Source organism: Neopelma chrysocephalum, unplaced genomic scaffold (assembly GCF_003984885.1).
Source record: "Neopelma chrysocephalum unplaced genomic scaffold, ASM398488v2 Primary Assembly neopelma1_130, whole genome shotgun sequence".
Classification (NCBI taxonomy): domain Eukaryota; kingdom Metazoa; phylum Chordata; class Aves; order Passeriformes; family Pipridae; genus Neopelma; species Neopelma chrysocephalum.
In genome coordinates, this window is record NW_020897792.1 from 292,099 (window position 1) to 313,801 (window position 21,703).

At 48.4% G+C, this 21,703-nt stretch overlaps 1 protein-coding gene across 4 annotated transcripts in view; it reads right to left on the reverse strand.

Moving 5' to 3' along the window:
• Positions 1 to 21,703, reverse strand: part of HDAC4 (histone deacetylase 4) — a 164,479-nt gene that overhangs the window by 97,733 nt on the left and 45,043 nt on the right. For 3 of the 4 annotated variants that reach the window (XM_027698597.1, XM_027698596.1, XM_027698595.1), the window contains exon 2: positions 13,934 to 14,005. In XM_027698597.1, coding sequence (XP_027554398.1) covers positions 13,934 to 14,005 — 72 coding nt within the window. Of the gene's footprint in view, positions 1 to 13,933; positions 14,006 to 19,425; positions 19,443 to 21,703 lie in introns of those variants that run through there. The other variant, XM_027698598.1, reaches the window with a different exon arrangement.

Below are 21,703 nucleotides of genomic sequence, written 5' to 3' on the forward strand. Positions count from 1 at the left end.
CAACCAAACAAAGCTCCAAGGAGGAAGAAACATGGGGTTGAAACGTGTTACAGTCAGTTTGATCACCAGTGTGTGTTTAGAAGACGCAAAATTCCTTCCTGACCTCAGCCAAACTTTGACTCCCTTGTACGATCATCACTCTGTCAGAAATGCCATCTCGGTATTTTAGGTGACAGTACATTTGTTTGTACTGTACATTTCTGGGGAGAAAACTTGTGATATTTTGTAGGTCACTCGGTTTTACCATCTGCCTTGATTTGTGCTTAAGGAAAGTGTTGTTTCTGAAATCCCCGGTGTTATACACAAATTTGAGGATGTCACAACCAGCAGCAGTTTGGTTTTGTGCCATCCCAATGGAAACGCTCCTGGTTAAGGGAAAAAGGCATCGTTGGAAGCTTGGGGATGGTCACGGCACGTGGGAGCACCTCGGGAGATATCTGTCCACCACCAGCACCTCCTGAGGCAGGGAGTGACCTGCATGAACCACTGCCAGAGCCATCCCTGGAGAGCCTCACAGGCACAGAATCACGGAATGGTTTGGGTTGCAAGGAACCTTAAAGCCCATCCAGTCCCACCCCCTGCCATGGACAGAGACACCTCCCACTAGCCCAGGTTGCTCCAAGCCCCATCCAGCCTGGCCTTGGACACTTCCAGGGATCCAGGGGCAAGCACAGCTTCTCTGGGCAACCTGGGCCAGGGCCTCACCTCCCTCACAGCCAGAATTCCATCCCAAGATCCCATGTAACTCTGCCTTCTGGCAGTGGGAAGCCAATTCCCCCTCGTCCTGTTCCTCCATGCCCTTGTCCAAAGTCCCTCTCCAGCCTTCTTGTAGGTAAATAGTTTGTCAATCCTCCAGAATGACTTTAAAAAAATATGTAAAAAAATGTAAAGCTTATTAGTAAACTAAAACCAGGGTGGGAGAGGTCCTTCACTGCAAAGCTTCTCTTCTCCTTGCCAGCCCTTCTCAGATGCCTGAAGAGGCTTTACCAGCCACCCTGACAGCGACAAAATAAAGCACAACGACAACTTGCTGATCCTTGGGAAGGAAAACGCAAAATTATTCAGTAAGGTCTTGGAATTTTCTAGCGGATTTGTCCTTGTTTTGACCATAATCACACAAGTGATGCCAGCAGCAAACCCATCTGGCGCGTGTAAGACGAAATATCTGCTGCTCGGGAAGATCAATGTCTCAAAATTAGCATTTGCGTTAAGATCTGGTTTTGCAACGGCTTAAAGGACAAACGAGTTCGGCTGCACTTCAAACAGTTCAAAACTTCCAACTGTTCTACCCAGGATGTCTAAAGCTGTTTGTAGCTAAAGGGGAAAGGGAAGGGACTGAAAACCAGGAGCGACGCTCTTCGTGGAATCAGGGAATGGTTTGGGTTGGAAGGACCTTAAAGCTCAAAGTCCCGGCCCCCGCCGTGGGCAGGGACACCTTCCACTAGACCTGGGTGCTCCAAGCCCCGTCCAGTCCCATAGGCCACACAGGTTTTATGGGCCTCATAGGCCCTAGAGGCTCCATTGGCCCCACTGTCCTCACAGACCCTATAGGACCAATAGGCCACACAGTCCTTACTGGCTTTATAGGACCAATAGGCCCTACTGTCCTCACAGGCCCTACAGGACCAATAGGTCCCATAGGTCTCACAGGCCCTATATCACCAATAGGCCCCACAGGCCTTATAGGACCAATAGACTTCACAGTACCCATGGGCCCTATAGGATCAATAGGCCCCATAGGCCTCACGGGTCCTATAGGATCAACAGACCCCATAGGCCTCACGGGTCCTACAGGACCAATAGGCCCCACAGGCCTCACAGGCCCTACAGGACCAATAGGCCTCACAGGCCTCACAGGCCCTACAGGACCAATAGGCCCCATAGGCCTCACAGGCCCTATATCATCAATAGGCACCACAGGTCTCACAGGCCCCACAGGACCAATAGGCCCCACAGGCCTCACAGGCCCTATATCATCAATAGGCCCCACAGGCCCTATATCACCAATAGGTCCCACAGGCCTCACAGGCCCTATATCACCAATAGGCCCCACAGGCCTTATAGGACCAATAGACCTCACAGTCCCCATGGGCCCTATAGGATCAATAGGCCCCATAGGCCTCACGGGCCCTACAGGACCAATAGGCCCCACAGGCCTCACAGCCTTAATGCAGCGCCCAGCTGCTGGAATTTTCTTTAGTAATCCACTTTGTGGGACACAAACAGCTCCCTAAGCAGAGCTCTCGGCCTGAGGGAGACAGAGAAGGTGACATTAGTGACACTTCAGCTCAACAGGGCTCCACTACCACTACACTGGCATCGATGGTGTTGAATCCATCAAGGAGGTGCCACTTTTAAGCCAGGTTTAACCTCCTAATTCTGTGCTCAAGTCAGAGACACTCTCAATACCTGCAGGCAGCTCTCTCTGCCCAGGGATGCACAGCTCAGTATTGTGGGTTTTAAGCGGTGTTTAGGTATAAATCAGCAGTTAATATTCAATTCCAAGGTGTAAATAACACCCTGCATTACATAACAGCTCCTTAGAAGCTGAAATTTTCATCCCATGCAAGAACTTAACTTTGTGAGATAAAGAGTAAAAGCGCATTTTAAACTACATAAAACTTAATATCCAACATGCTCCAGGCCTGTCTGAAAACCCCCATTAAAGTGCTTTAAAAGGACTCAAATTTGTCTCAATATTCTGGAGATTTTTACATCATGTGTTATTCTTACTCGTCTGTCACCTCACATGCCTCATTTAGAAGTGATTTATTTATTTCTTGTACAACAGAATTCTGGTGTAGTTCCTGCACCAGCATCCTGACCAGCAGCAGTAACTTTGTTAGCACATGCAGCCAAATCTCTACATTGCAGCCCAAATTATTTAAAAATAATAATAAAGAAATATTAACATTAAATATTTTTTTTAAAAGCAACAAGGAAAGTGCACCTTGCTAAGCCCGGGAGAAGCAGTACAAAAAAGCTTTTGTTTGGCAGAAGTCTATGAATATTTGAGGATATGAGTATTTACAAGCTTCAGGAATTTGATGGGGTTCACTGATGTACAAGTTGCCAAGGAAATGCATTTCCTGCTTCTCTACTGCAACGAGCCTTTTCCAACCCAGCAAACAGCAGCAGAGCTCCAAAGCTGCCCTCTCTGTGCCAAAGAACACAATTTCTGCTGAAATTGGGCTCTTTATAGAGAAAATAGAGCTTATCCAACAAATGCAGGGGGAGTTTGGAATAGGAGTAAAGCACGTTTTGGACCTGGAAAGTGTATAACTGGTATCTGTGAGGGAATGATTGGAAAGTTGGGGTGGGGGAGTGTCTTTAATGAAGTTTTCCTGAAATCTCCCCCTTCAGATTAGGGCAGAGGAGCAGCTTCATCTGCCTGGGCCTCCCTGAAATAAAGGGCAGGGTTAGATGGGATACTGGGAAGAAATCCTTCCCTGAGAGGGTGGGGAGGCCCTGGCACAGGTTGCCCAGAGAAGCTGTGGCTGCCGCATCCCTGGAAGTGTCCAAGGCCAGGTTGGATGAGGTTTGAAGCAACCCAGGATAATGGGAGGTGTCCCTGCCCACGGCGGGGGTGGGACTGGATGGGCTTTAAGGCCCCTCCCAGCCCAAACCAACCTGGAATTCCATGATTCTTTGAGTGGCACTTGGGAATGGGTGAGGTGGGAACGGTGCTCCAAGGCACATGGAGTTTGAAGGCTCTGATGAACACTTTGAATGGAAAGCAACAGAGCTGAGACAGCTCCCAGGGCACAGAAGGAGAGGAGGAGGTGGCAACGCCACCTTTGTGCCCAACGCCGGCACACGAATCAGCAAAGGGAACCTGGGCTCCCAGTTGAACCAGAGAACGGGAAGGGACCCACAAGGATCATCCAGTCCGACCCCTGGCCCTGCACAGACACCCCAAGAATCCCACCACGTTCCTGAGAGCATTGTCCAAACATTCCCTTTGCTGCTCCCTTGTCTCCCTGGGAGCAGCAGGTCTGCAGAAGCAGGAGGTGGCAGGTCTGAGCAAGTCCATGATCTCCCTGCTGTTGATCAGTCCAGGAGGACATTCCACAGCTTCTCTGCCATAAATACCATCTGATGTCCTTTTTCATCCTGACTGGTGGGTCCCCACCACCGAGGCTTCAGGAGAGGACAGTTAAAGCAGAGTGGAGTAATCCACGTGTTCCCAAATGGAGATAAACTGCCACTTTTCCCGGTGGTTCCCCAAATTCCCTGTTCCACTGACCGAGGTGAAACGACTCATTACGGGCACCGTGCGCGTTTGGCTGCACATAAAACCAGATGAAGTTTCTTGGCTGCTTATTCAGGACACCTGATCCTTGTGTCAACACAGCCAGGATCTTTCCTGCTCTGTTATTCCCAGCTCTTATCAGCATCAGGACACGGCCATATCGTGTATCGGGGCGGCTGGAAAGCAATAGTCTGAACAGAAGTTAAACCTTGCCCTGTGCTGCCACTCGAGAAAGGAGATTCTAGAATTTCATTCTTTGCAATTTTAAGGATTGTTTCATGCCAGTGTGGGGTCACCACGGTCCCCGTGGTGCCAAAAGGGATATTTTATCTGTTTACTTATTCTCAGCACCGTTAGGAAAGATATTGGCCGGGAGCCACATAAATCCAGCCATTCCAAGGGCTCTGCCCCACCGCCAGGAATATTGGGGCATCATCTCTGAAGGGCAGTGACTTGATAACCAATGGCCACCTGGAGCTCCACCCATCCAAAGTGGCATGTTGTGGTGGATCAGAGCAGCCACAGCCATGCTCTTCCCATGAATCCAAGCACCTCCTGGGCTTTCCCCAAATGTCTGAGATACCCTTCCATGTGTTTATGGGCTAAAGCCAGAGCACTGCACTTCCCTTCCAGAGGGACCGGGTGGAACTCCCTCCCATGGACTCTTGTCCCCCATCCAGAGGGAGGATGGTGAGGGATCAGCAGCACCTGGGGCATGAGAAGGGAAGGAACCACTTTTGGGGCTCTGCCACTCCAGTGGCTTGGGAGAAGGTGGAAAATCATCTTTACCTCGTCCACTTCACACAGGACAGATGATTCTCTGGATTCTCCAGCTTCTCCCAGGATATGTCTGCTCCAGCCCTGACTCAGTCCTCTTCCTCCAGCTTTTCCTTCTGCCTTCTCCAGTGTTATCTTTTCCCATGAGCTTTAAACTCCTGAGTCTTTATAGATTTTATCACAGACACAGCGAGGGATGGAGGGCAGGGATCTGGATTTGTTTAGTTCAAGCCATGCTAAATCCCTGCAACAGGGATTACACAAGTATAATACCAATATATACATACATATATACATATAAGTATTATACATATAAGTAGATACAAATCCCTGGGACAGGGATTTACACGTAACATGAAAGGAATTTTATTTTTTCTATCCATAAAAATGGGGGGGTATTTTTCTGATAATGTTCCACTTACAGTTTGCCAGCAAAACTTTCGGTGAAAGGTTGGATTCGATGATCTCGGAATTCTTTTCCAACCTTAATGATTCTATGCTTGCCACCAGGAAAAGCTCTTTGGACCCTCCAGACTATCAAAGGCAGGAAAGGGAGACAAGGAGCCGTTCCCTCTGGAACATCTGAGCTGGCTTTAAAATCCAAACCATGATGAGGTTAAATGCACACACACACACAGTTCCACTGGAATGGCAACCAGGGACAGAGCTGGGTGCTTCTCCCAAGGTCCTGCTTGGGAATGTCCCAGGGCTCTCACTGCACAGTCACTGAGCTGAAGGAGGGGAGGTTTAGATGGGACATTGGGAAGGAATCCTTCCCTGGGAGGGTGGGGAGGCCCTGGCACAGGTTGCCCAGAGAAGCTGTGGCTGCCCCATCCCTGGGAGTGTCCAAGGCCAGGTTGGACAGGGCTTGGAGCAACCTGGGCTAGTGGAAGGTGTCCCTGCCCATGGCAGGGGTGGGACTGGATGGGCTTTAAGGTCCTTCCAACCCAAAGCAGTGGGTTGGGATTCCATGATTCCTGAATATTTGGAGGTATCCAATCCACATGCTCCTGACTCCAGCAGGCACGTTGCAGAGGGTCACACGTCCGAGGGCTCCAGTATTTTATGTGAAGGGAATTAGTGTCACTCTCTGAGCTGGGTTTTAACAGCAAAACTTTGCTGCTTAGTTCAGCAAAATCCCTCTGATCCAAGCTGGGCTGAGCCAGCCAGGGCAGGTCTAATTCCACCCTAAAACAGTTCCCATCCCAGCGACAGGCACACCCGGCTTACTGTCGGAAGAGCAGGAATCAGCGCTGTTCCCTTCCCCCTCTGTGCGTCACAAACACCTTCCCAAACCCACTGCTGATCCCCACACCTCAAATCACCACCTTTCCACAACAGAAAACAAACAGAAAAGCCCACTGATTGTCAGAGAAGGATTTCAGAAGCGGAGGAGCAAAACCCCACCTGCTGCCTGGCCAGTTCCGTGTCTCAGGCATTGGAATCCCAGCACTCCCGGAAAATCACTCCAGCTCTGCCCCCAAACCTCACTTGTTTGCTGGGACAGCAGAGCTGGTGACACACATGTGGGTTGGGTGATAAAAGTCCACTGTCTCCTAAAAGGAGATCTCTGTTTGGACAAGGCCAAGTGTCACAAGTCACAGAATCCCAGAATGGTTTGGGTTGGAAGGACCTTAAAGCTCATTTCATCCCACCCCCTGCCATGGGCAGGGACACCTTCCATTATCCCAGGGTGCTCCAAGCCCCCTCCAACCTGGCCTTGGACACTTCCAGGGATGGGATAATGTTGTTTTCTGTATATCAAGCCTTCTATTCAACCATTTTCCACGTATATAATATGGATTTGGAAAGGCATCATGAAGAAAAAGGCATGACTTTGATAGTCATTTAAAGAGAGAATTCAAGCCTGTTATGAATTAAAAATATTCCTTAAAGACATTAATTCCTAACTCTAACTGGATTTTGGTACTTTGCCAGATTTGGGTCCTAGAGAGGTTTGGATTCTTAAGGAGACCTCAAAGCTCATCCAGTCCCACCCCTGCCATGGGCAGGGACACCTTCCACTAGCCCAGGTTGCTCCAACCTGGCCTTGGACACTTCCAGGGATCCAGGAGCAGCCACAGCTTCTCTGGGCAACCTGTGCCAGGGCCTCCCCACGGGAACAGGTTGCTCCCTTTGACTAGTTTTGTACTATATATTCCTTTTTAATACATTTTACCAGCATCAAAGGTAAAAAAAGTACAGCAAAAAAGAACTAGGTCTGATATTTTTCTAATAGAGCAATTTCCCATCATACTTAAAGCATAAAATTATGCTCTTATTATATAAAACTGGAAACAACATCGAAAAATATTGAAGAGCTTAAGACAGTTTTGGAATAGGAAAATACAGAGGATAAACTCAGTCACTCTGTAAGTACTTTTAAAATACCTTCTTGTAACAGCTGAATGTATTTTTTAGAATAAATTGAGAAAACCTGTGGTAATTTCTTTACTCTGAGGGACAATTTGCACACAGGTGGTATCACTCCAAATAAAAACCTCCTATATGACACTTAACCAATGCCCAGATGCCCTGACAGCTCAAGATCTTCCAGACCTTCATCAACATCATTCCCAGTGATGGGCAGGACAACAAATGGGGTGAGAAAGGCAAGTTTTGACCTAAATTTCACCCACGGTTTGGTCATCAGTGCAACCTGGAAAAGTGCTACAGCAGCTTGGGAGCTCCTCCCTCCAATGGGAAAGGCCATTGAATTCCATAAGAAACTTCTGAACAACTTCCCTGTATAAAATTCACCCCAAGAACTGCCAGGGCTTTAAAAAATACCTCCAAAAAGTACCATTAGAACGTGCACTACATCTCTCCTGTATATTAAAACTGCAGCTCCAAATCAATTATTCCAAAGCTTTTTATTAGGTCATAAAAAACTTCAGGCCAGCTCACAATGAAATCTCTAATCAAATATGAATGAATCATCTGATATGACACAGTCCCTTGAATGAAAAACAGATGGAAAAGTGGTGAAGGTTGAGTGGTTTAAATCACAAGATGTGAAGCCAAAGGAGCAGAATCATGGAATGCTTTGGGTTGGATGGGACCTTAGAGCCCATCCAGTGCCACCCCCTGCCATGGGCAGGGACACCTTCCACTAGCCCAGGTTGCTCCAAGCCCTGTCCAACCTTGAACACTTCTAGGCATGGGGAGTCCCCTTCCCTGAGGAATAAGGGAATATCTCTTTAATGAACCATCAGCAATTCCCCAGGGAAGCATCTGGAGTCTGCTCCGGTATTTCAGGCATTGTTGCACAAGTGATTCACCTGAGATTCCCTCCACTGGCCAAAGAAAAAGCAGAGCCAAATATGGCCCTGAAAATCAATATACACCAGGGAAGAGCCTCTGGGATCTTGCTAAAGGCAGCTCCGGGAGAAGAGGAATTCCTAAAATCCTTGGAACGCAGGTGCTGCTCTTTCCCCTTCGGAGACAAACCACCCCCAGTTAATTTGGGCAGAAAGCCCCCTGGGGAGAAAAACAGGGCATGAAAAGGGAAGGAGGACCAAAGGAACAGTCCATCCTCATCCTCCAGCTCACATCCATCCACCAGGAAAAGCTGATGGAAAGGAGGAGCGGAGTCCAGGCTGTCAGACCCTGCAATCCCAGGGCTGCTCCATTTTGGCCTCCCTTGAAAAAGTGACAGGATTAAAAATCCAATCAAAACTAAACAATAAAGATCTCACCTTGGTTACCTCCCTAAGGCTGCAAATCCAGGTGAAATATCCAGAGTGGGAACACACCTGGCAGACAAGACACGGCACAGGCACCTCCAAGATCACATCTGATTTTTTTCCCCAAAAAAACCCTGAATCCATGACCAAATTTCCATGAAAAATTTATCCCTTTTCATTCATCTCACAGTACTGTGATTTTTAGCAAAGCCAGAGGCAATGGGAACAAATTCCTGATTAACCTTTCATGGGAGTCTTTCCATGCCTGCTCCCATCCCACCACCTCCTCCTTCCCTAGGAAGTCACCAAGTTCAAGCATTCCAAGGCTCTTCCCTCCACCACCTGCACCATTAATTTTGAAAATAACACTTTGGTGAACAGTCAGGGCTAAGGGAACCCAGTGAAATCCAGAGCTGATCAGTGGGAATTAATGGACTAAGGGAACCCAGCGAAATCCAGAGCTGATCAGTGGGAATTAATGAACTAAACAAGGTGAGGGAAGAATAAAGAAAATTAGCAAGTTGGGGCTTGCAGTAGAGCAAACTTTCCTGCCAGTTCCTTCTCATCCAGGGAACCAGCTCTGCATCCAAGAGCTGCAGATTTAAGTGCTGCTTTCGGCTGCTGAAAGAGGAATAAGTTGTTAACAATTCATCCCACCCCCTCCAATTCATAACCATTTCCTTGTGGGTAAGAAAGGAGGAGCTGGAGAAATATTTTTCCCGAGACAAAGGACAACAAAGCAGAGTTGAGGAGCTGTGGGCTCCTGCTCTTCCCACCCCACATGGGAGATCCACGTTCTGGGCTTCAGCTCTGGCATAAGATAAGATGCCCAGAGAAGCTGTGGCTGCCCCTGGATCCCTGGAAGTGTCCAAGGCCAGGTTGGAGCAACCTGGGCTCGTGGAAGGTGTCCCTGCACATGGCAGAGGGGTTGGAATGAGATGATCCTTAAGGTCCCTCCCAACCCAAACCATCCTGGGATTCTGTGATTGCCAGCTTGGCTAGAGAAGTGGTTTAATTCCATGCAGAATGTGGATCCTGAAGGTGAGGCAGGAGGGGGCCACAAAGCTCCTCCCTGTTCCATCCACCCCTCCACACACACACACAGCCCTGCAATGGGCACGTGCTGACGCAGTTAAGAGAGGCCAGAAATCATCCTCTGACCAACAAAACAGGAGTTTGTGAACAATATCAGTCTAGAAATGAGGTTCTGAAACTTCAACTTCCCTGCTGCTCTGCAGGGAGCTGCCCAGAGCCTCTGTGGCAATTCCCTTCTCTCTCCTGCATAAATAACCCCAAATTTCCTGACTGGGTTCTGGGAGTGTTGCAAAGGGCTTTTTTACTTTAACTATCAAGGCTCTAAACTACATTCATCTGTAGTTTTTCTTCTACCTTGGAATCCCAGAACGGTTTGGGTTGGAAGGACCTCAAAGCCCATCTCATCCCACCCCCTGCCACGGGCAGGGACACCTCCCATTAGCCCAGGTTGCTCCAGCCTGGCCTTGGACACTTCCAGGGATCCAGGGGCAGCCACAGTTACTCTGGGAATCTTATCTTGTGCCACCATAAATGGTGGCAAAATTAACACCCCAAGCCTGGCAAAACCAGCTCCGGCTTTTCAATAACCCCACGAGAGGACAACAAGCCAGTGAGGCTGTGACATTAAATGGTTTCTCTAGAACTCACTCCTATCAATAATTTGGGGGGGCTTGGATGGGTTTCTCCCCCTCCTGGACTCCATATATATGTCTCCATATATAATATCAGGATATTTTTAACGTTAAAGAGAAGCCTTTCTGCAGATGAGCTACTTCTGGGCACCATAAAACCTCACGTTGCTCCCGAACTCACACATCCCAGGGTGAACAAGGCCAGTGGGATCCTGGCTGTCAGGAGCCCAAATCCCACGGGCAGCAACCTGAACCTGCTTCAAAGCTGCTTTGGTACCTTCCTGAAGGAGCTTTGGAAGCAGCCCTGGCCCAGTGAGGGCATCCCCTGCCTTGGAAAAAGGGGAATTCACAATTCCAAGCGTGGATTTCGGATCGACTGGAATAGCCCTCCTTCCTCCTGCAGACAGGGATGAATCTCTGATTTCAAAAGCCTCTAAAATCATGGAACAATATTAGTCCAGAGGCTCTTACAAACCTTTTATCCCTAAACACATCAACATTTTTTTTTGCAAAGGAATGTGGAAGTGAGAGTGGATAATTAGCTCCAGGGAGAAGGAAAAGCAGCAGGGAACTGAAATCTCCCACAGGATCCTCCGGCTGCCTCTGCCCTGCTGCCCTTGCTGTTCCCAGATCCAGCAAAGCCCCATGGCTGGAAGAGCCATGCCAAGGGATGGGCAGCAGGAAGTGCAGAGGCAGCAGGTCCTGGATGGAGAGTGGGAAGCAGCCACGTGTGGAAGAGCAGAGGGGAAGCTGAAGCTTCAAGGTGAAGCCCCCAAACTCCCAGTTTGTTGTCAGAGGATAATTTCTGGACTCTCTAACTCTCTGTGTGCATGTAGAGGGATATATGGAAGAGAGATGAGCTTTTTGGATATATTTTATCACAGCTTGGGAAGGCATCCCTGAAAAATCAATGGAAACACGACGTGAAAGGGAATCATGTTTTTCCTAATTGTATCACACAGAGATATCCTTAAAATTCCACCTAGTGGAAAAACACAGCTGAGCCTGTTCATCCCAATTCCCAGTTTTATTACCTAAAAGAAAGCTTTAAGTTTAAAGGGGGTAATTTCCACTTTATTCAGCATTTTACTCATGGCATAGAATCCCAGAGTGGTTTGGGTTGGAAGGGACCTTAAGGATCATCTCATTCCAACTCCCCTGCCATGGGCAGGGACACCTTCCACTAGCCCAGGTTGCTCCAACCTGGCCTTGGACACTTCCAGGGATGGGGCAGCCACAGTTTCTCTGGGAAATCTGTTCCAGGGCCTCCCACCCTGACTTAAAAAAAAAAAAAAAAAGAATTAAGGAAAACAATTTTGCTCAATAATTTAAATTACTACTGAACTTCAATTCCACTCAACCCAGTTCGCTCCTAAAAGCACTTCATCAAAATGCCCTAAATGTTCCTTTTTTGTAGTTGAACTGCTCTGCAGGACAGAGGATTTTTAGGACTTTCTCACCATTTCACATCAGAGGAGAACAACTAACAAGGGTCAAACCTCTCCTTCACTTGGTTGGTGGTGAGGAGAAAACCATTTTGGTTTCCTACAATTGCACCACAGTGATTTTATCTCCCACCCAAGTGCAGGATAAAAGCCTTGAGACCACTCAAGTTCATTCAACTCCAGCCTGCCAAGGCAGGAGAACATTTTAAACCAAATCTCCCAGGACACAATCCAACCATTTTTTTTCCTTAAGCTGTTTTCCAACACCATTATTTCAGCCATGCCTGAGACCCGAGACAACCTCCCCCCAACCCCACACATAACTTGCTTTTCTAGATCAGAATCCCAGAATGGTTTGGGTTGGAAGGGACCTTAAGGATCATCCCATTCCACCCCCTGCCATGTGCAGGGACACCTTCCACTAGTCCAGGTTGCTCCAACCTGGCCTTGGACACTTCCAGGGATCCAGGGGCAGCCACAGCTTCTCTGGACAACCTGTGCCAGGGTCTCCCACCCTCACAGCCAGAATTCCTTCCCAACATCCCATCTCTCCCTGCCCTCTGGCAGTGGGAAGCCATTCCCTGTGTCCTGTCCCTCCAGGCCCTTGTCCAAAGTCCCTCTCCAGCTCTGGATGGATGCTTGGCTCATTGTTTTCTCAAAAGCATAGAGGTGAGCTATTAAAAACACTCAAACCAGAGTCCAAACAGCCAGAATTCCCTAAATCTTGAATGAGTCCATTAAACCTCAAAACAGGGAAGAACAGAGCCCAGCAGACTCCACCAGCAGGTCCCCCGAGCTGGGAACCAGCACCAGCCTCTGGCTGAAAAACCCCAGAAAGAAACCCTAAACTTAGCCAGCAACAAAATCAACACCAAAACACAAGAATAAAAGGCTCCAAGCTCTCCCATTCCCAATGCTGGCCAACAAATCCACTGATGGATCCGCTCCTCTTGTGCGGAGCCACGGAATCCAACCCGGCACAAAGATCCCAAACGGGGAGTCAAACCTGTCAGCTGACCTGTGTTACCACAGCCATTTAAAAATGGGAATCTCTCTGAGGGTTGGGAAAACAGAACCTCCCTTACCTGCTGGACACGTTTGGGAGCACAGGGATGAGAGGGAGATTCCTCCCAATCCGAAGCCCAACGCTGGTCAACAACCAGCTCTTCTTTTTTTTCCCCCAATGCTCGACCTCCTTGAAAGATTCCTTCCCCAGATATGCATTTAAGTCCACAAAACTCCAGGTTAGATCACAGCCCTTTTTCCCCCCCCCCTCAATCTCCTGAAGTTGTTTTGAATAAACCTCGTTTACATCTTTCCAACTGGCACCACCAGAAAGGCTCAGATCTCCTGCGAGATCTTTTCCTTAATATGAAAGGCCCTGGAGGCATTTTGGAAGGCAACAGAGAAGGGAAAGTTGGGCTTCTGGAAGATTTGAGCTGCTACCTGCAAAGCAGAGAGTGTTTTCTATCTCCTGGTATAAATCTCTCTCTGTTTGCACCTGGGAAGAGAGAAGGGGGGGAAACACAAAGGCCAGCAGCAGATTGTTTTCCACACAATTCCAGGTGTTGGGAGCAGAACTTTGGTTCCCATCCCTTGAAAAGCTGCAGCTGTGAGGAGCAGCCAGGCTCCAGGATGGGCACCACAAAACCCAGGAGAGGCCGTGGCAGGATCCTGGGAAGAGGGAGGAGAGCAAAGAGCCCCAAGCCCGGCGTGACACCCTTGGATCAGCGCGGCCTCGGTTCCTCTTTCCACATGAGATCCCTCCTCAATAAAAACAGCAACTCAAAAACCTCCCTGGCTCCTTTTGGCCTGGGAAAGGACTCCTTAAGGTGCTGCTTTGCTCTCCTGCCCTCTCCTTTCTAAGGAAAACCAGGCAGCTCCCACCAGCCCCCTGCCTTTTATTTAAGACTCCCAAGGCTGCTGTGCTCCATTCCCAAATCCCACTCTCCCAGCTTGGGAAAGCAGAGGTGTGCAAGTCCTAACAGACTTTGTGCCAGCATCTGGCATTTGCATCCTGCTCTCCCCACTTGCAAGGCAGAGCTGCAGGAGGTTTGCCTGCACCCCCAGAGTAGGAAGGAGGCTTAATAAGAAGTTTTTCCTTACCAGAGCTGGGCATGTGGTTCACTCGAGGTGGATTCAGCAGCTCCACTGGCTGGTCTCTGCCAGAAAGCCCATCTGGAAAGAGGGAAAGCAATAAAATCACATCAACACTTTGGGCAGCTGAGCTATTTTTAGCCAGGGAAAAGAAAAAAAAATAAAAAAAATCAGTAACCAATTATCAATGCAGGGCAGAAACACAAGGAGCACAAATCAATGGAAACGAGAACATTCCCGGGACAGCTGGAGCAGAAAATTAAAGAGACTGTATCCCAAATCACACTCAGCTTTTCCCAGCCTTTCAATCCACGACTGGTCCCGCTCCCAATCCACGGAAATAGGGCATGGCAGCTTCCAAACCTCACCAGAGAATGACCAAATTGCAGCTCCTTCCTCGCTGGGAGAGCTGAGCTGCCACAGAGATGCAGCCCCACAAAGCAAAGTTGAGGAATGGCTGGAATATGCCAGGGAGATGTTAAGGAAAACTGACAAATCACTGCAGGAGATTAAAATGCAGAGACATGCATAACAAGCCCCATTTTGCATAAGTTTGGATTTCAGAAAGGCATTAAAAACATACTTTGTAAATGAGATGCACAAATCCATCTTGCTGAAGCAGTTCCCTGTTTAAAATATTTCCAAGATTGTATCTTGCAGCCAGGTAGAGTCAAACGGAACCAGACCCAGTGCTGAGACTGCCAGACCTGATTTTCTACTCACCCATTCCCTTCCCAGCTGCATCCCCCCTCCAATAAAAGTTGAAGCAAAAAGTGCTAAATGATGTTTTCGGTGTAATTATGAATATGTGAACGCAGAAAATTTATCTCAACCCTATTTGTTCCAGTCTGTCTCCCTTTTCCCCTCTAACCCCTTTCTGTGCTGCAGCTCTGATAGAATCAAGCCAAACCCTGTCTGGAGACATCAAAGAAGCCACCCCATCTCTCTCAGGCAAAGGACAGAGTTAGAAAAACATGAAGACTCGTTTCCTTCTCCCTATTTTCTCCTTTTCTCTGGAGATAAAGCACAGCTGGGACTTCTCCTGGGTTCACCATCCCCGAGGTGCAGCCTCAGGCAATATGTCAATAAATTAAATTATGACCCTGCTTGTTTTCCTCCTCTCAAACAAGTCCCATGGATTATTCACATTATAATTTGGGGGGGGGGGTGTTGCTTTGTTATTCCAGGGCTGGATGTGCTGGAATAGCCAAGCTATGGCACTGGGGGGGTGATGCTTGGCCAGCTGGGCTTCACCTGCACCAACAGCAGAGAACAGCAGCAAAGAGGAGAACACCAGACTGAAAAGGTAGAGCAAAACCTCCCTGTTTTAAATACAACTCCTCCACCAGCAGCTCCAGATTCAATGGGCAGCACAGCTCTGGGAACTTCCCGTTTTTTTGGGAGTATTTTCAGCTTCTCAGCTGAGCTGTTTCAGTTGAAGGACCCAACCTGGCTGCTCTGGGAGGCAGATCCAAGTCAGTCCGGGGGATTTTTAAGCGTTGTTTAATTCTAAAAAACAAAGTGCCTGTATCTCTCAAATAGCTAAGAAAAAAAAGAGAAAACCCACACATCAACACTGTTCAATCTTGGTTTTGAAATAAGTAACAGATTAAGATTAATCACAGAAGAAAATGGAGAATATCTGACACCTGAAACACCAAGTGGAAGCAAAGTGTGTCAGGACTGAGTGTCTGGATTTGCTGTATCGGGAGATTAACAAATAAATCTCTGTTTGGAGGAAAAAACAAACAAAACAAACAAGCAAGGAGGTGGTTTATCAGGAGATATTTGTATAAGGCCCCTCTTCTCCCAAAACACTGGTGTGGATAAAGGAAGGTTAAAATGCCCCTCTACCCTGTCCTTGGGTAGGGTCTGGAGTTCCAGGTCTGGAGTTCCCAGCACAGGAAGGACGTGGAGCTGCTGCAGAGTCCAGAGGAGGCCCCAGAGATGCTGCCAGGGCTGGAGCCCCTCTGCTCTGGAGCCAGGCTGGGAGAGCTGGGGGGGTTCCCCTGGAGAGGAGAAGCCTCCAGGGAGACCTGAGAGCCCCTTGCAGGGCCTAAAGGGGATCCTGGAGAGCTGGAGAGGGACTGGGGACAAGGGATGGAGGGACAGGACACTGGGAATGGCTTCCCACTGCCAAAGGGCAGAGACAGATGGGATATTGGGAAGGAATTGTTGGCTGTGAGGGTGGGGAGGGTCTGGGATGGAATTCCCAGAGAAGCTGTGGCTGTCCCTGGATCCCTGGAAGTGTCCAAGGCCAGGTTGGACAGGGCTTGGAGCAACCTGGGCTAGTGGGAGGTGTCCCTGCCCATGGCAGGAGTTGGGATGAGCTTTGAGGTCCCTTTAAGAATCCAAACGTCTCCAGGACCCAAATCTGACAAAGGACCAAACCCCACATCCCAACCCACCAGGAGTCCTCCTGCCTTTACCATCCTGAGCCCACAAAAGTGTTTGCTTTGACTGATTCCTTCTCTCCAACAGATGAACTAAACCTTGTCAAACTTCAAAGAACTATCTGTTAAAACCTTCCAAGAACTGGCCACTGAAAGATGGGGAATTTTGGAGTCCCGGGCTGTGGTTCTGTGCTTTATTTCACTTTAAAAGGGAAATGAACCCCCTATTTTTTTTATATTCAACCAAGTTGCTTCCCAGGCCCTGTTGCACCATCACACTGAAGATGAACTCAGAGGGGGACACAAGCTCAAGAAGAGTGTTTTCAGGGTTTCTCACCATCATCACTGGACAGGGATGGGAAGCAGCCTGGAGTGCCACCAGTGCAAAGGGGTCAAACCAGGCAGGGTTTGACTCTCTTCTGAGCCACAAACCCTGCTTTGAACACTGAGACAAACCAGATTAACTACAAAATATCCCCGAGGTCTCCACTGGCCAAATTTGTCTCAAGCTACTAAAAACCACCGGCAAGAAAACATCCTCTTGAGTTGGTTCTGTCCAATGATTTCCCAAAACCTCTGCAACAACCTGCTCTGTCCATCGAGCCTGGAGGGAAGCAAACACCAGCCTGAGAACAATTAGTGCAGCTTAATTTCCAGATGGGTATTTCTACTCATTAATTAATCAGACGAAGCCATAATTCAGTGATAGAAACTTGAACACTTTTGTTTTTCTCTTAATCTGTTCCAAAGAGTTATTTAAAAATACAGGTTTGGAAGTAGCTGGGTTTGCAGGGTTTAAAGATGTTGAAAGTAGTTAAACAAAGGCAAAACGGTGACAGCTCGCTCCAGAATAAACCAGAAACATGATGGATAAAAACCATCAGGGAAAGATGAAGCAGCAAAATCAACAACAACACAAAATCAGAGAATCATTAAGGGTGGAAAAAAATCATCAAGTCCATCCAGGGCAAATCCAGACCAGATGAGGACAGGGAAATACGACTTAACTAGTTGTATTAATTAAAAAAAGAAAAAAAAAGACAAGTTAGTTGTAAAAAAAAAAGACAAATAATGAACAAAAAGAGAAGGTTGAAGCATTTTTGCTTGCAGAAACCTGGAAGCAGCCTTGCTATAATTATGAGTTTAAAAATGCAGGGCAGAACTGGGAACCAAGAGGTCATTTGAATAGTTTTCCATGTATTCAGACCTTTGGATCCGATGCAAATCACCCTGGCCTACTTGAATTCCTGGAGGGAAGTGATGAGCAACCAGAAATTATCTTTAAAGGACACCTGGAGCAGAGGGAAAATTCTACAGAGCTGCAGAAGCAAAACTTTAGGAGAGACAGGGGGAAAGAAGCAGAGAAAATCAGCATCATTGGGACAGAGTGAGACAATGAGAGCCCAAAACTGAGAATCCAAGCTGGAAAACGGCTGGATGCGAAGTGACAAGAGCAAAACCCCTCCCACACTAATGATGATGGTCATAAGTCCAACTAGAAATGAAAAATCCCTGGCAAAGCAAGAGGAGAAGAAGGACAAGCCGAAGGACCCGGTAAAGCCAAGCCCTCCCCGCTCACCTGCGATGCCGAGGAATCAGGTTTGCTCCTGGATGTGTTCCCAGGTCATTACACCCCAAGAGGAACCGTGGGCAGCCAAGGGGAAAGCCCTGAGAAAAGGTTTCTAAAAACGAGCCCGAGGGGCTGCAGAACTCAGTTCTTCCAGCAGCATCTCTGCTGAGGGGAGGGGAGATGGTGGCCCCGAGATGTTTTGGGGATGAGCAATTTTCTGCTCGCGCAGAGAGTTTGAGACCAGTCCACCCATTTCTGATCTTCTGGAGTCATAAACCTTCTGCACAGCACCTCACTGCACAGCACAAACCAGGGATCTCTGAGAAGGCAGGGAATCTACTCAGAGTGTGGGGAGACCCTGGCACAGGTTGCCCAGAGAAGCTGTGGCTGCCCCTGGATCCCTGGAAGTGTCCAAGGCCGGGTTGGATGGGGATTGGAGCAACCTGGGCTGGTGGAAGGTGTCCCTGCCCATGGCAGGGGGTTGGAACAAAATGGGCTTTAAGGTCCCTCCCAACCCAAAGCAGTCTGGGATTCTGTATTATGGTGAATGGTGACACACCACGTTCCCTTCCCTTCTTGGAGATTTATGGCTTCTATCAACCCCAAATACCAATTATGGCTGGAACTGACTGTGACTGCTACAAAAACCCACCCAGCCTCTGGAACTCAAACACAAACCCAGGATTTGAGCACTATTTACTCATCATTAATTAATTCGACAATCGTTTCTTTGCGAACCCCTCGCAGGGCAGTTACCAGATTTTGGCTATTTTTACCAAAATGTAGCTCAGGGGCTTAGCCCCCAAGGCCTCCCAGCCAAAAGGGAAACTAATTCCTCAGTGCCCAATCCAGACAAAGCCTCAGGCAATAAAAGGAGGCCCACAGCAAGCCCAGGATCAACATCCACCCGTTGGCATCTGGGGGACCATCCCAACCACATCCTTCCCAGAGCATGGATCCAGATTTACAATTAAGGGCAGAAAGAAGGGGCTGTTTCTGGATCAGGGACTACTGGATTTGTATCAAGACAACTCCCTTGTTGTCCTCACTGCTTTCCAGTAGAACAATTGTGAGCTTGCCTCCCAAAGAAAAGAGATCCCTTCCCCTCTCCCCAACCGTGCCACCTTCCCATTGGGTTCATGGGACAACCCAACAACACCTGGACACAACAACACTTCAGGGACAGACCTGAGGAGAGAATGAGCCTCTCTGTTCTCCTCCCTCTAGAGAGGAGTGACTGCCTGGCCAGGGTTACCTTTAATTGCTGAAGGAAGAGGAGCATTGCCGGGATCAGCACAATCTTCTGGCTGCCCCACTTCCAATACTTTTCCATATCCCCTAGTTTTGGTCGCATCAAGGAGCAGTTTGAGCACACAGACAGCATATTTTTTTGAGGGGGGGGATGCATCTTAAACTTGACCCAAAACCCCATCCAGTTCACCCAACACACTCCAGCCACCAGTGGGTGATCGGACTGGCTGCAGCCCTAAAGCAAACTTCCCAACAACCCTACATGAGCATCACTTGCTCCATCCCACAGAGCTGATCCTCTTGGAACTTGTTGTTCCTCTTCTTCCCCATCCCTGGAAGTGTCCAAGGCCAGGCTGGACAGGGCTTGGAGCAACCTGGGCTAGTGGAAGGTGTCCCTGCCCATGGTAGGGGGTGGAATGGGATGAGCTTTAAGGTCCCTTCCAACCCAAACCATTCTGGGATTGTGGGATTGTTGCCATGCCCTTCCCGCAGCTCCTCCTCTCCAAGGAAGGCTGCCCAGCGCTCCACAAGCCAGGACAAGCCCCATCCCCTGGAATCAGGCTGTTTGCAGAGAGGTGCAGGCCGTCCAAAGCCGCAGCTCTCCCTGTCCCTGGCAGTGCCCAGGAGTTATGTGCTGTCTCCATTACATGTGTAAGCCCCCAGCAATCCCATGGATCTCATCCAGGCGCAGGGATTTCTGTTCCCTGCTCTCCGTGTGCCACAGCCACACTATAAAAAGCCCCCAGCGCTTTCCACAGGAGCCGGGGGGGAGCAACGTGCAACCACTTCTTGGCAGGGTTTGGGGAGGGGCTGGTGAATTTAAAAACCACACCGTGCCCTCACCCTGCATCCCTGGGATACCAAAATGGGAATGAAACCCTCCATCCCTGCCCGCTGAGCACAGTCCACTGCAAGATCCTGCCTTGCATATCAACGGCGTGTGACAAGTTACAATATTAGCAATGAGAACACTAATTATCACCGACGGGTTATTTATTTGTCTGCTCACTCAGAATGTAAGGGGGGGGGGGAAAAAGCCTTCAACATTTACAAGAAAGCAATTAGGGCAGCAAATGGATTATTTCTCTTTAAACCTATGAGAAAATGCTCAGTGCATATTTCCTCTCTAATTTGTCTGCACTCAAGGATCTATTTTTGGAAGTCTCCCTAGACTGTATTGTAGCACCACATGTACTGTAATGGCATTTTAATTAGCCCAGAGAGCTGGAAGATGCACTCTGCATCCCAAAGAGAAGCAGCCTAACAAAATGAGAGCATCCTTCCCTTCCCTTCTTGGAGATTTATGGCTTCTATCAACCCCAAATACCAATTATGGCTGGAACTGACTGTGACTGCTACAAAAACCCACCCAGCCTCTGGAACTCAAACACAAACCCAGGATTTGAGCACTATTTACTCAGACTGTAAAGGTGGATGGTAAAAATAAAACGCTGCAGGCAGAAGGGGGAGAGAAGGAAAGGAGACAATTAAAATAAAAAGATGGATCTCTTAGAGTTGGGCTCTAAACGTGTTCAGGTTTGGCCTGCAAGTGTTATCAAAACAGCCATTTAGATCAGAGTTAATCCAATCCTGCTCAGCTGGGGTTGTTTGGGGGAATTTTTTCATTATTATGATTACTACAACTACATCTGATATTGCAGGGAGCCACCTTGCACTGCCAGAGAGTGACACAACACATCCCCATCCCCAGCACTGCCTGGACACAGATTTAACTGGCCATAACTCTGATTGTCTGCTTTGGCTGCAGCAGAAACTGGGTCAGGCTGGTGTCCACCCCAGCTACAGAAGAGATAGGCACACCTGGAATCTCAAACCTCCTCCAACCCTTGACAACTTAGATTCATCCAGAGACATTCCTATGTCCAGGTGAGAGGTGGGATGTTTCCCCAGAGCCAGCAGACCCCGCAGCACCTCACAAATGAGAGCCAGGATGGCTTTCAAGCTTTCTTTTGCATTCAGATCCACAGGAATATTTCCCAAGAATCTGAAGATACTCAGGTATAACCTCGACAAGAGCCTGGTCCTGCTTTCCTACCCCGAACCTGGAAAGATAAATCCAACAGGTCCCGCTTTGGTTGGCAGCAAGGTAAAAGCAATCAAAAATAAAAACCTTGGAGCAACCTGGCAGAGTGGAAGGTGTCCCTGCCCATGGCAGGGGGTAGAACTGGATGAGTTTTAAGGTCCCTTCCAACCCAAACCATTCTGGGATTCAAATGCCCAGCAGCAGTTCATACAAAAAGCACCTTTAATGTATTCCTAGGAAGTTATCCCAGAAGCCAAAATACCCAAGGAGTGTTAAACCAGGAAACTGTGGCCCCCAAGGCGTTGACAGACTAATATCCAAGACACTGCTTTTCAAATGCCAAGCCCTGAAAGGATTGTGTTCCACTTCCCAGGCCCGTTATTTTCCTTAATTCCTGGCAGTGGGAGGACAAAGCAACTCCCACTAAACATGACAATCTTCAGTCTCTCCAGCAGACTCTGCTGACTTCATCCACCCAGAACTTAAAAGATGTGTCATTCTGGAATAAAATCATCCTTTCC